This window comes from Pinus tabuliformis, chromosome 9, assembly GCF_031772625.1.
Source record: "Pinus tabuliformis cultivar Carrire ecotype Pingquan chromosome 9, CPIR1, whole genome shotgun sequence".
Lineage (NCBI taxonomy): Eukaryota > Viridiplantae > Streptophyta > Pinopsida > Pinales > Pinaceae > Pinus > Pinus tabuliformis.
This window is the reverse complement of record NC_142307.1, coordinates 1,214,518,494-1,214,538,061: the sequence shown is the minus strand read 5'-3', so window position 1 is coordinate 1,214,538,061 and position 19,568 is coordinate 1,214,518,494. Positions and strand designations below refer to the sequence as shown.

The 19,568-nt window shown below is 39.3% G+C and overlaps 1 protein-coding gene across 1 annotated transcript in view; it reads left to right on the top strand.

Annotated features, from left to right (window-relative positions):
- Nucleotides 1-8,056, top strand: part of LOC149152908 (ATP-dependent Clp protease proteolytic subunit-related protein 2, chloroplastic-like) — a 147,005-nt gene extending 138,949 nt beyond the window's left edge. Inside the window, exon 9 of the mRNA XM_089440624.1 lies at nt 7,402-8,056. Coding sequence (XP_089296750.1) covers nt 7,402-7,542 — 141 coding nt within the window. The 3' untranslated portion in view covers nt 7,543-8,056. The remainder of the gene's footprint in view (nt 1-7,401) is intronic.
- The last annotated feature ends 11,512 nt before the right edge of the window (nt 8,057-19,568 follow it).

The following is a 19,568-nucleotide window of genomic DNA, read 5'->3' as shown; positions in this document are numbered from 1 at the left end:
AGTTAAGAGGGAGAGATAGACACATCATTATTGTCTTCACTTAGGAAGACATAATGGAGGATTGGGTAAACATCTGGCATCTGGTGCTCTTTGATGATGTATTAGGGCATCCAAGATAAGAGTAGTCGTATAGGACTGATATTCTTTGAGGATTGGGAATCCAAGATAAAAATAGTCCTAGTGGAACAGACTTTGAGAACCTGGGTGGGGTATGTTCTGAGAGAGACAATGATGAGAGTGTCTGTACATCATTAGTCTCATCAGCATTGAGCTCAGATCTCGTGGAGAGATAGAGCTGTTAGTCAAGGCCTTGCTATGTGACAATGCTGGTTGAAATGATGCTAAACAGATGGGTTACCAATCCGACTCTTCTTATGAGAATTCTTCAGATTGAGAATGACCAAGTGCCATTATGAATACTTCCCTAGTTAAGAGAGAGTGTTGAAAAGTGTAACTAGGTTCGGTCTTCATAATGACATGTGTAATTGTGATTTTATGTAATTGATGTAAAGAAGAAAAATAAAAATATTATTGTAATGCTTGTCATAGCTTCTTAACTTCTTGAGATTGGCGATCATGGGAGTAGTCACGGGCTTGGAATCCATCATACCAAATTTCTGCAACAACTTAATTATATACTTTCCTTGCCCTAGATAAAATTCCCCAGGTTTCTACCATACTTCCAATCCTAGATAATAATGCATCAGACCCAGATCCTTCATCTCAAACTCGGCTGCCAACATCTTCTTGCATTCTTGTATCCTTCGCTCTACACCTATAATAAATAGATCATCCACATATAGTAGAATAATGACTAGCTCATTATCCACAACCTTGATATAGAGATTTGGATCAACAAGAGTTTTCATGAACACGATTCTTAGAAGATATGCATCCATTCTTGCATACCATGCCCTAGGAGCTTGCTTCAAACCATAGCGGGCCTTCTTGAGTCTACAAACATGAGTGTCTTTGCCATTTATTTCAAAGCCTTTAGGTTGTTCAATGCATACTTCTTCATCGATGGTTTCATTCAGAAATGTTGTTTTTACATCCATCTGATGGATATTCCATCCCATTGTTGTAGCCAACGAAACCAAAGATCTTATAGTAGTATATCTTGCGGTAGGTGCAAAGGTTTCTTCATAGTTTATGCCTTCCTTTTGAGAGAAACCCCTTGCAACGAATCTAGCTTTGTACTTGTCTATGCTTCCATCAACAACGTGCTTGATTTGTAGATCCATTTAGAGGTGACAACTGATTTGTCACTTGGTCTAGGAATGATTTCCCAAACCCCATTCTTCATGATGGATTGATATTCTTCCTGCATAGCCTTCTTCCATACTTCTTGATGAGCAACTTCCTCAAATGTAGTTGGTTTAGCTTCTATTAGTTTTGTCATGTATGCAACATATCCATAATATCTTTTTGGTCTTTTTCTTTTTCTAAAAGGTCCTTTCGCACCTCCATGTCCTTCAGAATCTTCAAGAGTAGCTTTTAGCCAATTTGGTCTCTTCCTTGTGTTGGGTATGATCACAGGTTGAATAGGCTCACTTGGTCCTTCTTCTTCTTGATTTGTAGTAGGATTGTTGTGATGCTCTTCTTCTTCGAATAGTGGTATGTCTTCGTCATTAGAATTAGTAGGAATATCTTTGGATCTTTTGTAGGCATGATTTTCATCAAATATAATGTCCCTTCTTACTTCGTTATGACTTCCTTCCTTGATGTAGATTCTATATGCCTTTGAAGAAAGACTGTAGCCAACGAAAATCCCTTTAATGTTTGTAGAATCTAGCTTCTTTCATTTGTCCTTTGGAACATGGATATAAGCGGGATGTCCAAATATTCAGAGATGGTCCACACATGGCTTGCTTCTTGTGAATGCTTCTTCGGGTGTCATATTATTGAGGATTCTATGAGGACTTATATTTTGTATATATACAACGGTCATTGCAGCTTCTCCCCATAGAAATTTAGGAATATCTTGATAAAAGTCATTGTTCGTATACATTCTTCAAGTGCTCTATTTTCCCTTTCTGCAACTCCATTCTGTTCGAGATTGTAGGGAACAATGAGCTCCCTCTTAATTCCTGCTTCTTTGCAATATGCAATTATTTCTTTTAAAGTGTATTCTCCACCATTATTGGATCTTAAAGTCTTTATTCTTCGTTCGATTAAGGTCTCTACTTTAGACCTAAGTTCCTTGAACTTTTCAAATACTTCATCCTTTGTTTTGAGTAGATAGAGCCATGTCTTTCTAGAGTCATCATTAATGAAGGTTACATAATAAAGATGACCTCCAAGTGAGTTGTCAGACATAGGCCCACACATATCTGAATGAATAAGGTCCAATATTTCTTTAGACCTTGTTTCACTGCTTGTAAATGGTTTCCTTGTATTCTTTCCTAAGGCACACCCCTTGCATATTCCTTCACGATCTTCTTTAATATTCAAATGCCATTTACCAATTTATTGAGAGGGAATAACCTTGTAATGTAAATGTCCATATCTTCTATGCCATAGTTCAATGGGATTGATTTCCATGTGGACTAGGGCTTGAGGAGATGGTGTGATTACTCTATATAGATTTCCTTCACGAATTCCAATAACCCTAGCTTTATCAATGCCAAAACGTTTCCATCTACAAAAGCAACTCTATCTCCTTTATCTTCTAAGCAAGAAATTGGAAGTAAATTCTTTTTCAAACTTGGAACATAGAGTATATTGTTGAGATGTAGCTTTGCTCCATTGTCCAACTTCAAAGAAGTTGAGCCCAGGCCTTTCACAACATAGCTTTTGTTGTCTCCCAATTCCACTACATGAGAATATTGTTCCTTTGATAGAGTGTGAAGTTGTTTGCTATCTCTTGTCGTGTGTCTTGATGCTCCACTATCAATCATTGTCATCATTGAGTGAACCTGTGAGTGCAACCAAAAACCCTTTTCTTTTGACCTTGTTGAATAAGTTGTAGGTGATTCTTTTGATCCAACTTCTTGCAATATTGAATCCCATTTTCAAGTATCTTATCATTGAGGGAGTAGTCCTTTCTTTCAAGCCAATAGAGTGATCTCTAATCTTCCTTGACCTTAGCTTTGATACCATGTTGAGAAATCAATGCTAGTAGAATTAGGGTTAGAATTCTCTTTCTTGATAATTTCTTGTGAATTATGTTGGCTTCTTTTATTTCTTTATTATATTATTTTTCATCAAGCAATTACCAAATTATGTGTATATGAAGATCACAAGAACAAAAGACACAAGATGTAGGCACTCTGCTAGGGGAAAACCCCTATCTAGGGGAAAACCCAGTGAAACTTCTTTCTTCAGTAGTTAAGACGAGATAATCCAAGAATCTTCAACCTAGACATAGACCTCCTCCAACCACCAAGTCAACCCTTCCTTCCAACAACTTCGATCTAGATCTTCGACCTTGCAGCAACAACACTTCGACCCAACAAATCCAGAATTTCGACCTTCCTACAACAAAATCTTCGACCCAACACATTTAGAATTTCGACCCTCCCAACAACATAACTTCGATCTAGCAAATAGCCTAGTAACTTCACATAAAAGAGAGAGGGATAGCCCAAAATCTTCGACTTGCACTTCTTCCTTCTTCTCCTTGAACTTCATACTTTTTCTGCGCTTCCTTGATGTGTATCGAACTTGTTGAGTTGCTGTCCAGATAGATCGAACTGCTCTTGTATATATAGCCTCTTCTATGGGTTGAATTGTCCTCTTGTAGGCCGATTTCATCAAGCTAGGGCCAACTTGGTGTGGAGGTGACAAATTACATTTTTGACTCAATAATTTTTTTTTTACATGATTCAAAAGCCCAAGAAGGGTCTCATTAAATGGACAATGACTCTAATGACTCAGTATAAAATCTAGAAGTCCGCAACGGGGACTTTTACCTATAACATGATGACCCAAGCATGAAACCCATGCTTTAATAAGTCATTGTAATAATAATAAAAAAATATTTTTCATTCTTTGACTCAAATATAAATATGAAGACCAAACCTAGTTACATTCTTCAACAAATTGTAGGTACATCGTGAAGGCTGCCAAAACTTTAGTAGCAAATGGAATCATCGGGAAGAACGAAGCTTGCGACAAGAGGATTCTTCCAAGATCAAGTTCAAGATGGAGAAATTGTACAGACATCTAGAACCATGCCAACTCCTAGCTCAAAGGGAGCATGCAGTCAAATAATTTTGGAAGGATGCCATGATGGAAGAAATTGTGTTGAGACCTGAAGGGAAGTTAGTGGTGACTTCCAAGTGGATCTACAAGGTCAAGCATGTGACAAATGGAAGCTTAGATAAATACAAAGTGAGATTCATGAAAAGAAGGTTCACCCAGAAAGAGGGAGAGGACTACAAAGAGATAGTTGCTAGGTACACTTCTATTATGATTATTACTTCTATTGCTTGGAAATTGCATTAATGATTAGATGGATATGAAGACCACTTTCCTTGATGGCGTAATTGAGGAAGATGAAGTGTACTTAGAAGAACCTCAGGGCTTTGAGGCATATGAGAGGGAATCTCATGTTGGTAGACTAAAGAAAGCTTTGTATAGGCCTTCAACATGGTATTCTCGAATTGATGAGTCTCAGTTGATCTTATTATTATATGACTTGTTTCTAATGAGAGCAGAAGGACTCACGTGACAAAGGGAGCAACAATGGCAGGAGGATTTGCTTTTGTAGTAGAGGAAGTAATCAAGCCCTGCTTTAGAGTTTGAAATGAAGGACCTAGGTTTGATGAATTACTTCCTTGAATTATACTATTGAGATCCTTCGGAGATTTGGGATGATGGCCGGTCACTGAGATTGAGATTGTCAGAGTAGATGCTCAGAGATAAGAAGTCTCTAAGAGAATTATGCCTTCTATGAGTGGACCATGCCAGACAACAGGTATGCTTCAGTGACTAGGAAGTAATGGTGGCAAAGGGAGCAGTCAGGATTGTCACAACAAGATCTACTGTAGAGGGAGAACCTAGTCAGGGTGACCGAAAAGTAGTTGTGGTAATGAATCTAGTGAAGGAACTCGGTTTGTCTTTGCTTGAGCCAAGGCACGTGGCTCAAGCATGTATTGAGATATTTGCATAGCACAATCAGTTATGGATTAAGAGTCTCAATTGGTGAAGTACAACTGCAAGAATATGTAGATCAGGTAGAGAGTGCAGAAGATAGGAAGAGCACATCAAGATGAGTGGGAAGCAGACATCGATGGCACTCATGATTGTAGAGGCCAAGTATATTGCAACTAGTTTGGCAAGTTGTGAAGCAGTGTGGCTTGAAAAGCTACTCGCAGGATTGTTTGATCAAGTGCAGGAGAGGACCGTGATGACAGGTCGAAGCACATTGAGTACCGCTATATCCCAGACATGATATAGAAGGGAGCAATGAGGCTTCAATGCTTTTCTACAGTCAAGCAAGACGCTGACATTCTCACAAAGCCTCTGTCCTAAGGGACAAGCATAGATTATTATTAGTTGAGAATGCTTCCCTCCGTTAGAGGGAGTGTTGATGTTGTAGCATCAAGGGGAAGACATTCTCCGTAAGTCAAGATATTGATAGGTCAAAGGTATTGACCAGGGGCCATGTAATATGTCTAGGGAGAATGGCCTAGAGAGCGTCAAGGCCCAGAGTGCTCCCCCAGATTTTCAAGACGTACTTGGCTAGTGGGTAGAGTGGGTGCCTTTAACATCGTGCAAGTGTATTACCATTCAATTGGCATGCAAGAATGGTAATTGCCTAGGGTTTCACCATAGGTGACAGATGCTGATTAGGTTCCAGGTGACGACTTGGATAATTGGTGGCCTAGGACTAGTCTTGACCCCAAAAGGCCAAAAGGCTAGTGGGTCCCCAGAAGGCCTTTGGCTAGTGGATGACTAGATCCATTTGCAAAGGAGAGTTGACTAGTAGGAAATGAGATCCCTTTGCATGATGGTGATGCAGGATGCTTTCCACTTGAAGTGGATGGATACATTAACATAGCAAGCTCATTCAATCTTTTCTAGAGAAGGAGATTTTTTTTCAACAAAGTGGACATTTGAAGAAGTCAAGGTGATTACCTCCCTAGCTAAGAGGGAGTGTTTAATTTTAGGGTAGCTGTGGTCGGTATTCTCAGCTACTACAAGTCGGCCCATAAAAGAAATATAAAAGGAGAAATTTTGAATTTAAATTGCTTCCAAAAGTCAAGCTGGCCCAGCAAAAGATTAGGTCGGCCCAGCCATAAAGACACCAATTCAGGCTTCTTCAACCACTAAATATTCCCATTCATCCTCACTCATTTGGCACCAATTCGGATCACACAATCATCTGATTTCTGTTCACACGTGTGAAGAATAGAGAGAGCAAGAAGACTGAACTTTGCTCAGCATTGACCAGCAAGTTAACTCGCACGTGTGGCTGCAGGACTGAGATTTTCTAGGCAGTTGACCATAGATTGACTGAGTTTTAGAGGAGCTGCAAGAGGCTGAAATTCAGCCCTGTTGACCAGGATTGAGTGAATTTCTGAGGCAGCAGCAGGAAGGCTGAAATTGGTCTGTTTGACCAGGTTTGACATATTTGGTTCGGTGCTTAGTTTGACCTGTTTTGACTGGAAAATCAGATTGTACCTTCTGTTGAATTGGAAAATTTCTCCTACAAAATATTGCTGGGTTTTCGCCCGAGTTTGGGTTTCCCAGGTGAAAAATTTGTCTCTCTTTTGTGCGCTTGGCTGTCTCTTTATGATCCTACTGTCATTGCATTATGGTTGAGATTTTCCATGTATACTTGCTTAATGATGAATGTGACATAAGTGAACTTGTTTAAGAAATCATTGGAAGTAATTATCATATTAGAAGATCATGAAAAATCAACACACACAAGGGCTCTATGTCCACTGGGGTTTGAAACTGTGCTGTTTGCATTGCAGTGCGTGGTTCCAGGCACTAAACCACAGCCTGACAGATACACTTAGGTAGATCTCTTTATATTTCTTACATTGGGTAGTTGTGTTACCTACAATTATAATGACACCCTATTAATTTATGGTTGGTCCCCTTATTATACATTGAAGTTTTTCCGTCTTTGCATTTCAGAGACTTGTACATTCAACCAAAGTGAATATTTGTTTCTGATATTGTTAGATCCATGTTTGCGAAGATTAGATAATGCATACTAGCCTCACCATATTATTGAGTATTGACAACATAGTATTTATTTTCAGTTTTTATTGCATTCCAGCATTTCTTGTATTTAAATCACTATGTTAGTGCACATGCCCTGATAAAACAAATATTTCATAGCCTCTTTTTCAGCAACAATTATTAAGCAGTTAGTTTCCAATGTCTTATAAAAGGATGAACTTGTGACAACGAGATCTTGTCTTGAATATCACTTTGCAGATTACAAAGGATCTAAGTCGGGTCATGTACTTAAATGCTCAAGAAGCCCTTGAGTATGGGATTATTGATCGCATTTTGCGGCCTCAACGTATTAACAGTGATGCTTCTGCGAAGAGAGAAAAGGGGGCTGGTATTGGTTGACTTCTTGACATGATTATTTTTGCTAATCTTGCATACTGAGGTAGAGCTATTAGTTACTTTAGAAACATTGTGTTTGTACTGTGAATGGAGTTTTTCATAATCTTGTTAGCTTATGAAATTGACACTTCCTCTAGTATGATACTATGAGGTTATTCTGTTTCTCAAATTATAAGATCCAGTTCCATGGATTATACAAGATGTAAATTAGCTCATGATACTTCTTTTCCGAGAGATCCAAACAAGCTCTGTTGCTGGGGCCTTCTGCAGACACAGCTGAAGATCAATCATTTTTGTACTTGACTTGTGTATCTTTTAAAGGTTAGAAGCTAAGCTTATTTACATCACTGGTTTACCTTTAAACCAAAATGAAGAGTACAGGTCTCAAGAAGTCCACAAAATTCATTAATGTTGTTAGGGTTTTATGCAGCCCTTTTTAAAACTGACATTTGCTTTTCCATATTCCATATGTAGATTTTGATTTAGTGTATATGTAAGTGAGTTCCTGTTCACGCTAGAGCTTTTATTTGTTTGCTCTTCGTTGATGTTTTCATGAATTTAATAGCTATCTCTGGCAATTTGATTTGATAATGATATGATATGCATGCTTTTTTGAATTGCTAGTCATTACAACCAAAGCCCTTTTATAAAAGGATTCATGGTTTAGGAGGCCACTTTCATTCGAACAAGATTAAACATGTTATCTTGGATTGAGCATTTCATTGTGCATGGTTTCAATTTCAACCACTACTGAATTTGCTTCTACTCAGTCTTCAGAGCTTGTAAAAGAAATCTAAGTAGATCTGTAAATCATTGCAACCAAAGCCCCTTTATAAAGATTTTCACTGTTTAAGACATTTTGTTTGTAGTTTGGTGTACTTGGGCACTTTCATTTGAACAAGATTAAACATGTTATCATGGATTGTGCATTTAATGGTGCATGGTTTCAACTTTCAATCATTACTGAATTTGCTTCCACTCAGTCTTCAGAGCTTGTAAAAGAAATCTAACTAAATCTGTAAATTCATCATTACAAATTTTAGCACTTGTACAAGAATTAGTTGGTAGGCTGTGTTAGAAAACAGAGAGAAAGAAAGGGAGAAAGAGAAAATATGTTGATGCATTTGAATGATGAAAAATGGCCACCACGACTGGAAATGCATAACTAATCTCCAATCTAATTTAAAGCTAACACGTTGAACTGAATAATAGCAAAGAATAACATAATATATATAAAATAATCCATAAGTGGACCACAAATGACCATAAATTCTTCGAATATTTATCGGAGTGTGTTCTCGATACATTGGATTCTCCTGTTCAAACATACTCAGTTATCTTGTAGGGTCTCACGGGAGTATCTCTCTTTGAGCATATATCCATGCTTTCCAAAGGAAGTCTCCTAGAGCATCTCTTCAAGCCTTAATGAGAGGATAAATGTCATATTGTCAGTATGGATAAACATGCCAAAAATCCTTTTTATCATTTGAAAGGAATTCAGAATGCACTGGTAATACTATAATAAAACACTCTCTTGAAGTGTAATGCTATGCGAGATGAGACTACTCGGAAAGGGTCATTGCAAAGTTATGATTTGTTAAATTTCTTTGTCATCTTACAAGGTGGGTTAAGTCTAGTCATGTGGTCATTTTCCTTGTCCTAAGAGGTCTCAAACTCCATATGATAGAATCACTTGTTCATATGGCAACTGCCCTCAGTAATTGGTTTTACTTGTTCTTGGTGTTAGATTATTGAACGTCAGATACTCTACATGTGGCAGTCCTGAGCACATATGTAAACAGATCTGTGTACTTCAGTTGCAGTAGTTGGACCAGGACAATAAGGTCGCACTTCCTCTTTACAGATTCAGCAGTATGGTGCATTGCCTGACAGTAATCAGTTTTATAGAGTGGAATGCTGTTCTATTTTCAGTAATCTATTCTCAGCAGCTGGCATGCCTTTGTTCAGTTTTATTCTAGCAGTTTGTTAATCATGACTTGGATATAGTCTAGGCTAAAATGATACATGTGTTAAATGGTGTTCTCATTGATGCCAACATCGGTCCATGAACGCTCTCAATATTTGTCTGGATAACATCAGTTGGAAGCTCCAAAGGACAAGAAGTCCTGGAAAGCTCTAGATGCCCTGCAGTTGATGAGAATTTTGGATGGAAAGGTCATTAGGATCGTTGTCATTTGATTCTCCTCATCATGCCGATTCCGATGGTATGTCTCCCATCATGTGGGTCTTCTTGGTTAAGGAGATATGGCTACTTGAAGTTATTGCCCCATCATCTGGTAAAAACCCCCAAATAAGGTGACTTGGCAACTTGTCATTGGTTCATGGGTTTAGAAGAAAGTCTGAATTAATCTTTGTGGTCAAAAGGCCCAACATATGGAGGATGTTTTAGCAACTAATTGGATAGCCATAGGGCCAAGAAGGATGTTTTCATTAAATTTATTTTTTGGAGGTTCAAAGAAAATTTATTAATAGTCCAAAAGCTGGAGGGGAAAATTGGCTCCAAACAAAATATGATTTTTTCTAAATGGCATGTCGGCCTCCCTAAATCGCATCCACAAATCTATATATTGAAGGCTAGTCTACGCTCCAAGGCATCCAAGAATCACACATTTCTCTCTGTGGCATATGGATGTCCAAGTGAATATCTGTTGAGAGGCCAGCGAAAGATCAGTTGTAGCAGATCCGAAGGGTATCTTGTGATCTAAACTTTAAGGGTTTATCATTTTGTGGATTAATTGGTATACCTTCTGGGTATTGGGCTACGCTGGTCTATGAATTGCCTTTGCAGGTGGATTTCACTATGGCACAGGCCTTCTTGTGATCCCTATCTTCTGCAGCCATGTCTAAGTTCTGAACTCGTTCTCATTTTGATATTTCTCTGCAGCCAGACTTGTGACAATTTGTGGGATTTCTATGGTGATTCATATTTGTTGAGGCTACTTGTTTGGGACGAAAATCTGAGACACGCAACGTGAAATAAAGTGATCTGTCTGCGGGAGTTCTGTTGGGATTAATTGTGTTTATTTTATGGTTAATGGGTATTCGCTGGCTGATAATCTACTGTGGTCATTCAACCTTTTTTCTAAAGTCAATCTGAAGCAAATTTGCGGACATTTCTGGAGCTTGTATCTTTGGAAGGAGCACTATTTTAAAGTTCACTTTTCATCAAACCAATTCGTTGGCTTCTCTGCACTTTGTGGCTGAGTTTTCCAAGGCCCTTTTGTACTAATTTTGGTGGTTCCTGAGGGCACATCCAGTCTGCATGAAACTCACATCAAGACTTAGTTTGATGCTCTATTTTTGGTATGATTGCGTGGGTAATCTCTGAATATTATTGACAAGGCATATTATTGAGGCAATTCATGACACGTGAATTAAATGTTTTCTGGATTGATTGATGCTTCTTAAGCCCTAACATTATAATCAGGTTAGCGCTATGTTCTTTGAGGATTTGTGGATAGCTTGTAATCATATCCTTGTGGAAATTTGTGGTTGAAGATTGCTTAATTTCCATTTTGAGGTTCATTTGTGACTGTTCAAGAACATTTGATCCTACTCAAACACTTCTGAGGTCTATCCTAAAGGCACAGTTCAGAAATTACATATGCCCTAAACCTTACCAGTACCTTGCATCTGGAAGTTATTGCTGACATTGCAGAGATGTATCTAACCTGGTACTGATAATCCGAGATCTGTCCCTAACCTCACACTTATATGTCACAAACCCAAGGTTGTTAAAGATATTATTTGATGTAGATTTCTAGTCTGGACTTTAGAGTTCTGCAGGCATGTGAAAGGTAGCTACAGGATGCCAAAAACTGAATTATGACCTTGATTCCAGAAAGTCTTTTGTTGTTGGTGAAGCAACTTTTACAGCTATACACCATGGTCGGAAGGATGTACATCATGCCTTTTTCAGTTATAAAAGAAATTCTTTGCCCTATATGTGAGTTTGCAGTTATAGGTTTTGATGCTTCTGGGTTACTTTGCTCGCCTACTCAGATAAGGTGATGTCAGCATGTGTTGAATAGGAGTTTCAACACCCATGTATATGTCTGGATTGATGTTGTACTCTCTACCTTTGAAAACCATGTTGAAAGATATAGCAGGGCAATCTCTAACAAGCTTGACTTTCTTCTAAAGGAGATCAGAAGAAACTTGTTTAGTGACACTGAATTGACAATACAAGTAAAACAACAGTTGATGTGTGCACAAAAGGCAGATTGTGAGACTATGGTATTATCATGAAAAGCAGTGACTGGACAGTGACAACAGTACAGTGTGAAGTACAGAGATCAAGTAGAGTGATGAGCAGTGGCATTGATAGGCAATTTTGTGATAGCATATCAGTAATTGACAATTGGACAAAAGCAGTGGCAATACAGTTAGTGCATGGTATCAACAACGGTAACACTAGGGTTTATCTGTTGAAAACTTGAATGTATCCTTGAGCCATGTTGCTGTACTGAGCAGAGTTAAGTTAGCAGAACTTTGTTGAGCTGTTGGTTGGGTTTGAATGAAGTTGTTAAGTAGTGTTTTTGGCTTATGTGGACAGACAATGTGTGACATGGTTTTGAAATCTATGCTTAGCAGAGTACTATTCTGGTTTAATTGTTGAGCACATGCTGTTGAGCTGCTGCTACAAACCAGACCTGGCTAGGGTTTTTGAGCAGAAAGCCTTTTATCTTGTCACTATTAAATATATGATTTGATGTGTTGATCAGTGACTTGCAGTTCTGATGAGCAAGTGTTATGCTAAAAGCAGAGGCAATAAATTGGTATATTGATAGTTAGGTTTTTGGTATTGATATTGAGCTGAGTTTTTTACTGACTATTATTGTTACAAAGATGCTGAGTAGTGAAGCTGCTAGGGTTTTCTATTGATATACATACTGAACAAAAGCAGTAGAGATTGTATTGTATTTTCTTTTGTATTAATATCAAGCACAGATGGATCTAATCTGAAAATTGTGAAATGAGGTCATCAGTGGTGAGTTGAAGGTTGAAGCCTTCAGGGCAAGTGGAAACTTGCTAAGCAGGGTGGCAAGGTGGTGCAAGGCAGGAGAGTGGAGTCTCTTTTAGGTCAGATTCTGAGAACACTTCAGGGCGGCAAGGTGGTACTAGGGCAGGTTGGAGTCTGTGCAGGGTGTTGCAACATCCTTTTAGTTGAAGCTGGAAAATCGGGGAGTTGGAAATTCCTTTAGGTTGGAGTCTGTTAATTAGGACGTTGGAGCGTCCTTTTAGTTGCAATTGGTAAACAAGTTGTTGGAGCATCCTTTAGGTTAGAGCCTGCAAACCCGGAGGGTCTGAGCCTCTTTCAGTTATTTTCTGAAAACTTGGATGTTGGAGCTTCCTATCAATGTAAATTTATTGAAGACAAATATTAAGAAGCATTTGGTGGTTTTTCTTCCAGAAGGGTTTCCACCTAAAAACCTCTGGTGTATACTGGCTTCGATTCTATGCAATGTTGAATGGTGTTAGTTCATGTTATGACCAAATGATAATGCTAAGTAATGCTCTGTAAAGTAAAAAATAACTAATTGAAGAGCATCACTGACTCACCCCCCTCTCATTATTTCCAACAACATGCAATGTAGTGGTAGGGTGCATATCCCAAGGAGATCTCATCTCTTTGGAGTGCACTACTAGATTGTAGCATACCATCATGCAGAGAGATGGCATAGAGCCCAATATTGCAGTAGATCTAGGAGTCAAGTATAATTTTATAACCCTTAAGGAACCTTCTTTTGTGATATAAGGAGGATAGGTATGCTTTTTATTCATTCAATTTGGTGGAGAGCAACAAATTATTCTCTAGTTTTCCATGTAGCAATTTCATTTTAGAATTAATGAGAAAGCAATAACAGGTTTTTGACTGTCTATTTAGTGAGTTTGTGTTATATATTTTTTTGCAGTGCGTTTGTAGATTCTAGCGGTATTAGTGTTGTAGCTTTCTGTGACTTCAAGGTTTTAGCTATCTAGTTTATTTAGGAATTCAAGTATCTAGGTTTTTAGGAATTCTTTTAGTGCAAAGTCTGCGTACCATGTTTTAGAAAATTCAACACTTGGAGCTAGGTCCTCTATTACATATCCCTACCTTGTCAAGGAGTAAAATATTGTTCGTGACTTTCAAACCATGCTTATGATGACAACTTAAAAAATCAAACAATAATTACATGGTGAAACCTAATTTACCATCGCTACCATTCATTTTACTGATTGTATTATTATTCCTATTTCCACCTATACTAAATCACAACATATTTTTGAATACCATTTCTTAATATAAAATCTATGGAGTGGTATTTTTTTTCATCAAGCTTTAGTTTCTTTTACAACTTGCTACTTATGATAGTTCATAATATCAAAGAATTGGTAAATTTTAATCCAACTTTATTTGGGAGATAAGTGCAAGATTTCTCTTCATAGATATACCATCAATATTTGCACATTAGATGGTGAAAAGTTATAGTGACAGTATGATAGTGCTTGCCAACAAACCCTATTCTTAAATAACCATATTAGATCTTCTCTTAGTGTGAAAATTCCTGAATCTAACACATCAGAAACCCCTACTGCAATTACTGGTTTACAATCTCCTACTTATTCTTTACATTAACAAGTTATTTAGTTGCATAAACATCGAAATAAACACTATTGAAACCTTCACAAATATACAGATCATGCATTGAAATAAACCGAGACAATAACACAAGGGACACTATTATTTTTGGACAATCGTCCCCGAAAAAACCCAATTCGAGAAAACCAGTGCAACATATAGGGAGTTTGTATTATTAAACAGATTTCGTGAATACAACTAGGGTGCCAGAAATGGCTCACCCAACAGAGAATATCCTCGGTAGTAGTACGTCTATCCAGAGACAGATATTTCGGCAAACCAACAACCGGATGATCAAACCCCACAACGACTCTGGTTGTTCCCTATGTTGGACAACGAAAGCTGCTCCAAGCACTGCTCTAGAACTGCGTCACTCCTTCAAGATCTGCATCACCCTCTCTCGGCTCAGAATTTGTTGATCTCCCAGTCTGACCCACAGAATCTCCCCAGTGCTGCCTTTGAGGCCCAGCGTCAGTGTTTACGGCTTTTGCGTCACCTGCGTTAGCCTTTTGCATCCTTTGCGTTAGCTCTCTGACATTTGCGTTAGCCCTTCTAGGGCCTACGCTGTCTCTTCGAGTACTGTGCTGCCTCTTTGCTATGTATTCTTCAGCCTTGGATGAAAATCCCTTGCTGAACTGCCCTTCACTACAACTTTGATCACTAACTCGATTTTCTCAGTAAATGTCACCCCAGAAAATCGAATTCTTTGATCACTTGGTGTATCTCCAATTGACCCTTAGGCCTCTTATATTTTTCATGTTGACGAATTAATGACCGAGATTAAGTCCTTAATCAACGGCTAAGATTAGAACTAGCTTGATCTTCGTCACTTAGAACTTTCTCACCCATATTTTATTAATCCATTAATATTTTTATTTTAAACTCATTAAAAATATTAATTATTTTAATAACTCTTCATCTTGGTGGAATTTCTCCAAACGATTTTTGGGCCTTGGAGATCTCATGTGCCTTAGCCTCTCCACCAAATTTCATGGCTAGAGCACATTCGATGCTATCCAAAATCAACACTCCCTCTTAGCGAGGAATGTGCTCTAACAATGCTTCACCATAGAAGCATCACATTGATCTTCCACATCGGTCCTCTGTGTTGATGCTTGGCCTGCTGCCCTACATCCACTGTGCTGCTGTAATCTGTACTGCAACTCCTCAAATTGCTGCCTCACGCTGCCCATACCACCGCCATTGCTAACTGTTGCACTGCAACTCAATTACCGAGAAGTAAGTAACTGACTTCACCCAAACACTGACATCTTGGTTAGTATGGAAGCCTCGTGATGCTGAAGCTACCTCTGCTGCTATCCTATGCTCCCTCTGCTGCCACTGTGCTGTTGCAACCTCTTCTATGCCTCTTGCACTGCTGCAACCTCCACTGCACTGCTACAGACTTCTGCACTCTAGCACTGCGTTGCCGCTCCATCACACCTTGCTCCACCCGATACCTGTCATCATGCTACTGTCTTTAAGGGCTCCCGTAGCCAGATGTGATCCAAGAGTTTGGGCACCTCAAGGATCCTGCCCCCCTTCTGTAGTCCTCTCGACTACAACTCCAAGTCTCCCCACCTCTTCTCTAGAGGCACATGAGCACTCATGGCACAATCGTCATCAGTGTCGACATCCTCCTCCGCCTTCGCTGGAGTAGCCTTTGAGTCGGAAGCTTCTCCCTTGCCTTTCTTCCTGTGGCACTGAGAGGCATAATGTCCCAACTCCCCACAGTTGAAGCACTTGACCTTGGAGATGTCTTTCTTCTTCCTCTTTTGTAACCCCTGCTATCCTGCTGATGTGAGAGCTGCATCCTCCTCCTCCTTGATTCAAACTCCTTTACCGCTACTCCTTGCCTTGGTCAATCTCCTGAGCTCTTCCTATCGAAGAGCTGCCCACGTCTCCTCCCAACTGGGGAGAGTCGCTTTGCCCAAAATGCTTTGGACAAATGTCTCCCACTCCTCGAAGATTGCATTCAGGTCAGTCCTGACCATGAACCCTGGATCTGTGTGTAGACCCCACGGAAGCAGTGTTCCATGGGGACACGTCCACCCCCTAGGGTCGAGTTTGCTAGCTCCCTCGCGATCCGTTGACTTTGGGATGAGAGGGGGTTGTTTCCTCCCGTTGAGAGGTCGTTTTTGAAAAAGGGGGTCATGGGAGGTCAAAGGGGGTCGTTGGGGGTTGTTTCCCTTTGCCCAAATTTGATTTTTTTTTAATGATTTTTTTAATCATATATATTTATATTTGGGCAAGGGTTTAAGTCATAGTTTTTTAGTTGTGTTTTGCTACACGACGCCCTCACTCCATTCGAAACCCATTGCTGGACGCCACCGATACCAACGCGCTGCTAGACACCATCGACACACATGAAGTTTGAGCATTGAACTCTGCTACTGGACGACTGTCACTCTGTTGCTGGACGCCATCACAGAGGTGGACATGGACGCTGGTTGTTGCTACACACACCTAGTCACTGCTACACACACCGTCACTACTGCACCATGTTGCTTGACCGCTTCAGACTCCAACACCACCGCGACTTGGAGCTCACTCAAGTACTACACCACTGTAGCCCCCATCAAACTCCAACACCACGACAACCCCCATCGACAGTCAAGTTGTAACGTGTAAGTTACTAAGTACCCTGTTTTTTTTTCCATTTTTTTTGTAAATTGTAATTTTAATTTTTTTTTTCTGATTTTTGTGTTTACTGTGTGCCTGTAGGCTGCATTTTTGTATTTTTTTTTTTTAAACTTGACTGTGTCTTTTTCATTTTCTTTTTTATAATTTTTTTTTTAATATTTTTTAGTGTTGACTGTGTATTAATTTTAATTTTTTGTTCGTGTAAATTAAAAAAAAATTAGTGTTCAATGTGTGTGCTATTAGTATTAGTTAGCTTGTGTAATGTTTTTATATTTTTTTTTATTTCACTACAGGCTGCAACCTACATTTGTCATTCAACTTACAACTATGATTCAAAGTCAGACTTCTTTTGGGAACATTGGGAATAGTGACAACAACGACAATGGTAGTTAGCCACATGATGCACAAGAAGAAATTGAACGCAGTCACAAGGGGGCAAGAAACCAGAATAAGTATGGTGTAGATTCTGGAGGCCCACCAAGAGAGTTGGAAAAATTCGCAAAGGGGACATTTAATCCTCTAAAACCACTTCTAATCTATGCAACCAGATTGCTGAAAAAGAATCCAAAAGTTGGTGGTGGCTCACATGATTGGGTCTGAAATATTTGTGGGAATCACTTTGTTGGCAGCTATACCAGGGTGAAGCAACACATTTTGGCTATTACAGGTAAAGGAGTCAATATGTGTCCCTCAAAGAACCGGAATTCAACTCAAAGAGAGCAACTTTGGAGGCTAGAAAGGGAAACCACTGGAAGAGGATTGTTTTCTAGTAGACATGTTAATCCATCCACAAATATTCCTCCATCCAGTGCTTCATATAAAAAGACAAAGGTTTCTATTGGTGCATCTCATTCTTGTGCAATGGGTGGTACAGTGTTTGGGATGTACAACATTCTAGATCGAGATGACACAACTGATGCAATTGACAAATTTATTTTTGCCAATGGAATTCCCTTCCATGTTGTTCGTTCTCCTTATTACAAGGAAATGGTCCAAGCAATTGCAAGAATATGGCTTTCATATGTACCACTCGGAGAACACAAGCTACAAATAACAATTTTAGATAGGCAAGTGTTTAAAATTAGTGTGCAAAAAGAGAGAATGAGACAAACATGGTTGAGGTTTGGTTGCTCTATTGTTATGGATGGATGGATTGACATCCGTAAACGCCCACTAATCAACATCATAGTGACATTTTCAGAAGGTCCATTCTTTCTTAAAGCTGTTGACTGTTATGGAAAGCGTAATGATGCATCTTTCCAATTTGAGCTTCTTCGAGAAGCTACAGAGGATGTTGGGCCTGATAGTGTGGTGCAGGTTGTGACAGATGCAACAACAAATTGTAGATTAGCTGGGTTATTGATTCAAAACATGTATCAACATATTTTTTGGACTCCTTGTTGTGTGCATGCACTCAATAATGCACTGAAGGACATTGGCAAGATTCAGTGGATATCAGACTTGGCGACCGCTGCAAGAGATGTGCATATGTTTATCTGCAACCACCACACCTCCTTGGCTATGTACGGGGCTCACTCGAGGAAGGAATTCCTCAAGCGCACTGATACTAGATATGCTAGCTATTTTCTCTTATTGGAGAGGATGCTAGAGGTACAAACACCTCTACAATCCTTGGTTGTGAGTTCAGAGTGGGGAAAGTGGTTAGAATCAAAGACAGACATGGGGAAGAAGGCCAGGCTTCAGGTGTTGGACAATGATTGGTGGGCAGATTGTTCTTATTTGGTGTCATTCTTGGACCCTATTACGAAGGTCATTTGTTACACTGATTCAAATGCTCCTAGTCTTGGAGAAATCTGTAAGACCTTTGATAGCATGTTGGGTCGTGTGAATGTAGCCATTCAGTGGAGGGGGCCTTCATTAGAGTTCTATACATCCCAGATTCGACCCATCATTCAGCGTAGGTGGGATCGCATGAACACACCTTTGCACATGGAAACATATGCATTAAATCCAAAATGGTATGTTGAGAGACCTGGGAGGGTGCCTCCTATTGATGATCCTAAGGGAAAGAATGGCTTCCTAGATGCAATTGCAAAGATGTACAATGAGGAGGGGGCAATATTTCGAAGACAGTTTGTTCAGTTTGCATCTCTTAATGGCCCCTTCAACACACGTGGTGCTCGGGCAGATTGTATAGATCTAGCCCAAGATGACCCGATTAGTTGGTGGAGGATGCACGGGGATGGTGCTCCAGAGCTCATGTAGGAAATTACAGGGTAAGTTCCTCAGATAGAAGACCAAAGGACACCTCTCACAAATAGATCACAGATCAATACACCAATATTCTTGACGTGGTTAAAACCCTCAAAGAGGGAAACAATGCACAACTTGAGCCAACGCAGCCACTTCAGACAATTTATTAATAAACAAAATAAAATTTACATAAGCTTCTCTCATGAACGGTCACCTTACAAATGGAGAATGACCCTCCATGCTCTTTAAATAGAGATCATGGACCAATCTGGTGTTAAGCCACGGATCAAGTGTCGGTAATACCGAGGAGAGAATGAACTGTTGGATCACTTAATGTCTAAAACATATCGTGACCATCGGATTGTAAGTTACAAAAGTACATAGTAAAGAAACACACTTTACCTAACTCTACACTAGACCAAGTTATACTTAACTATTTCCTATGTGTTGGAATATCCTAACATCCCCCTTAAGAATAACTTGGGATAGGATTGAAGGATGTACAAATATGACACAATAAGAGAAGGAA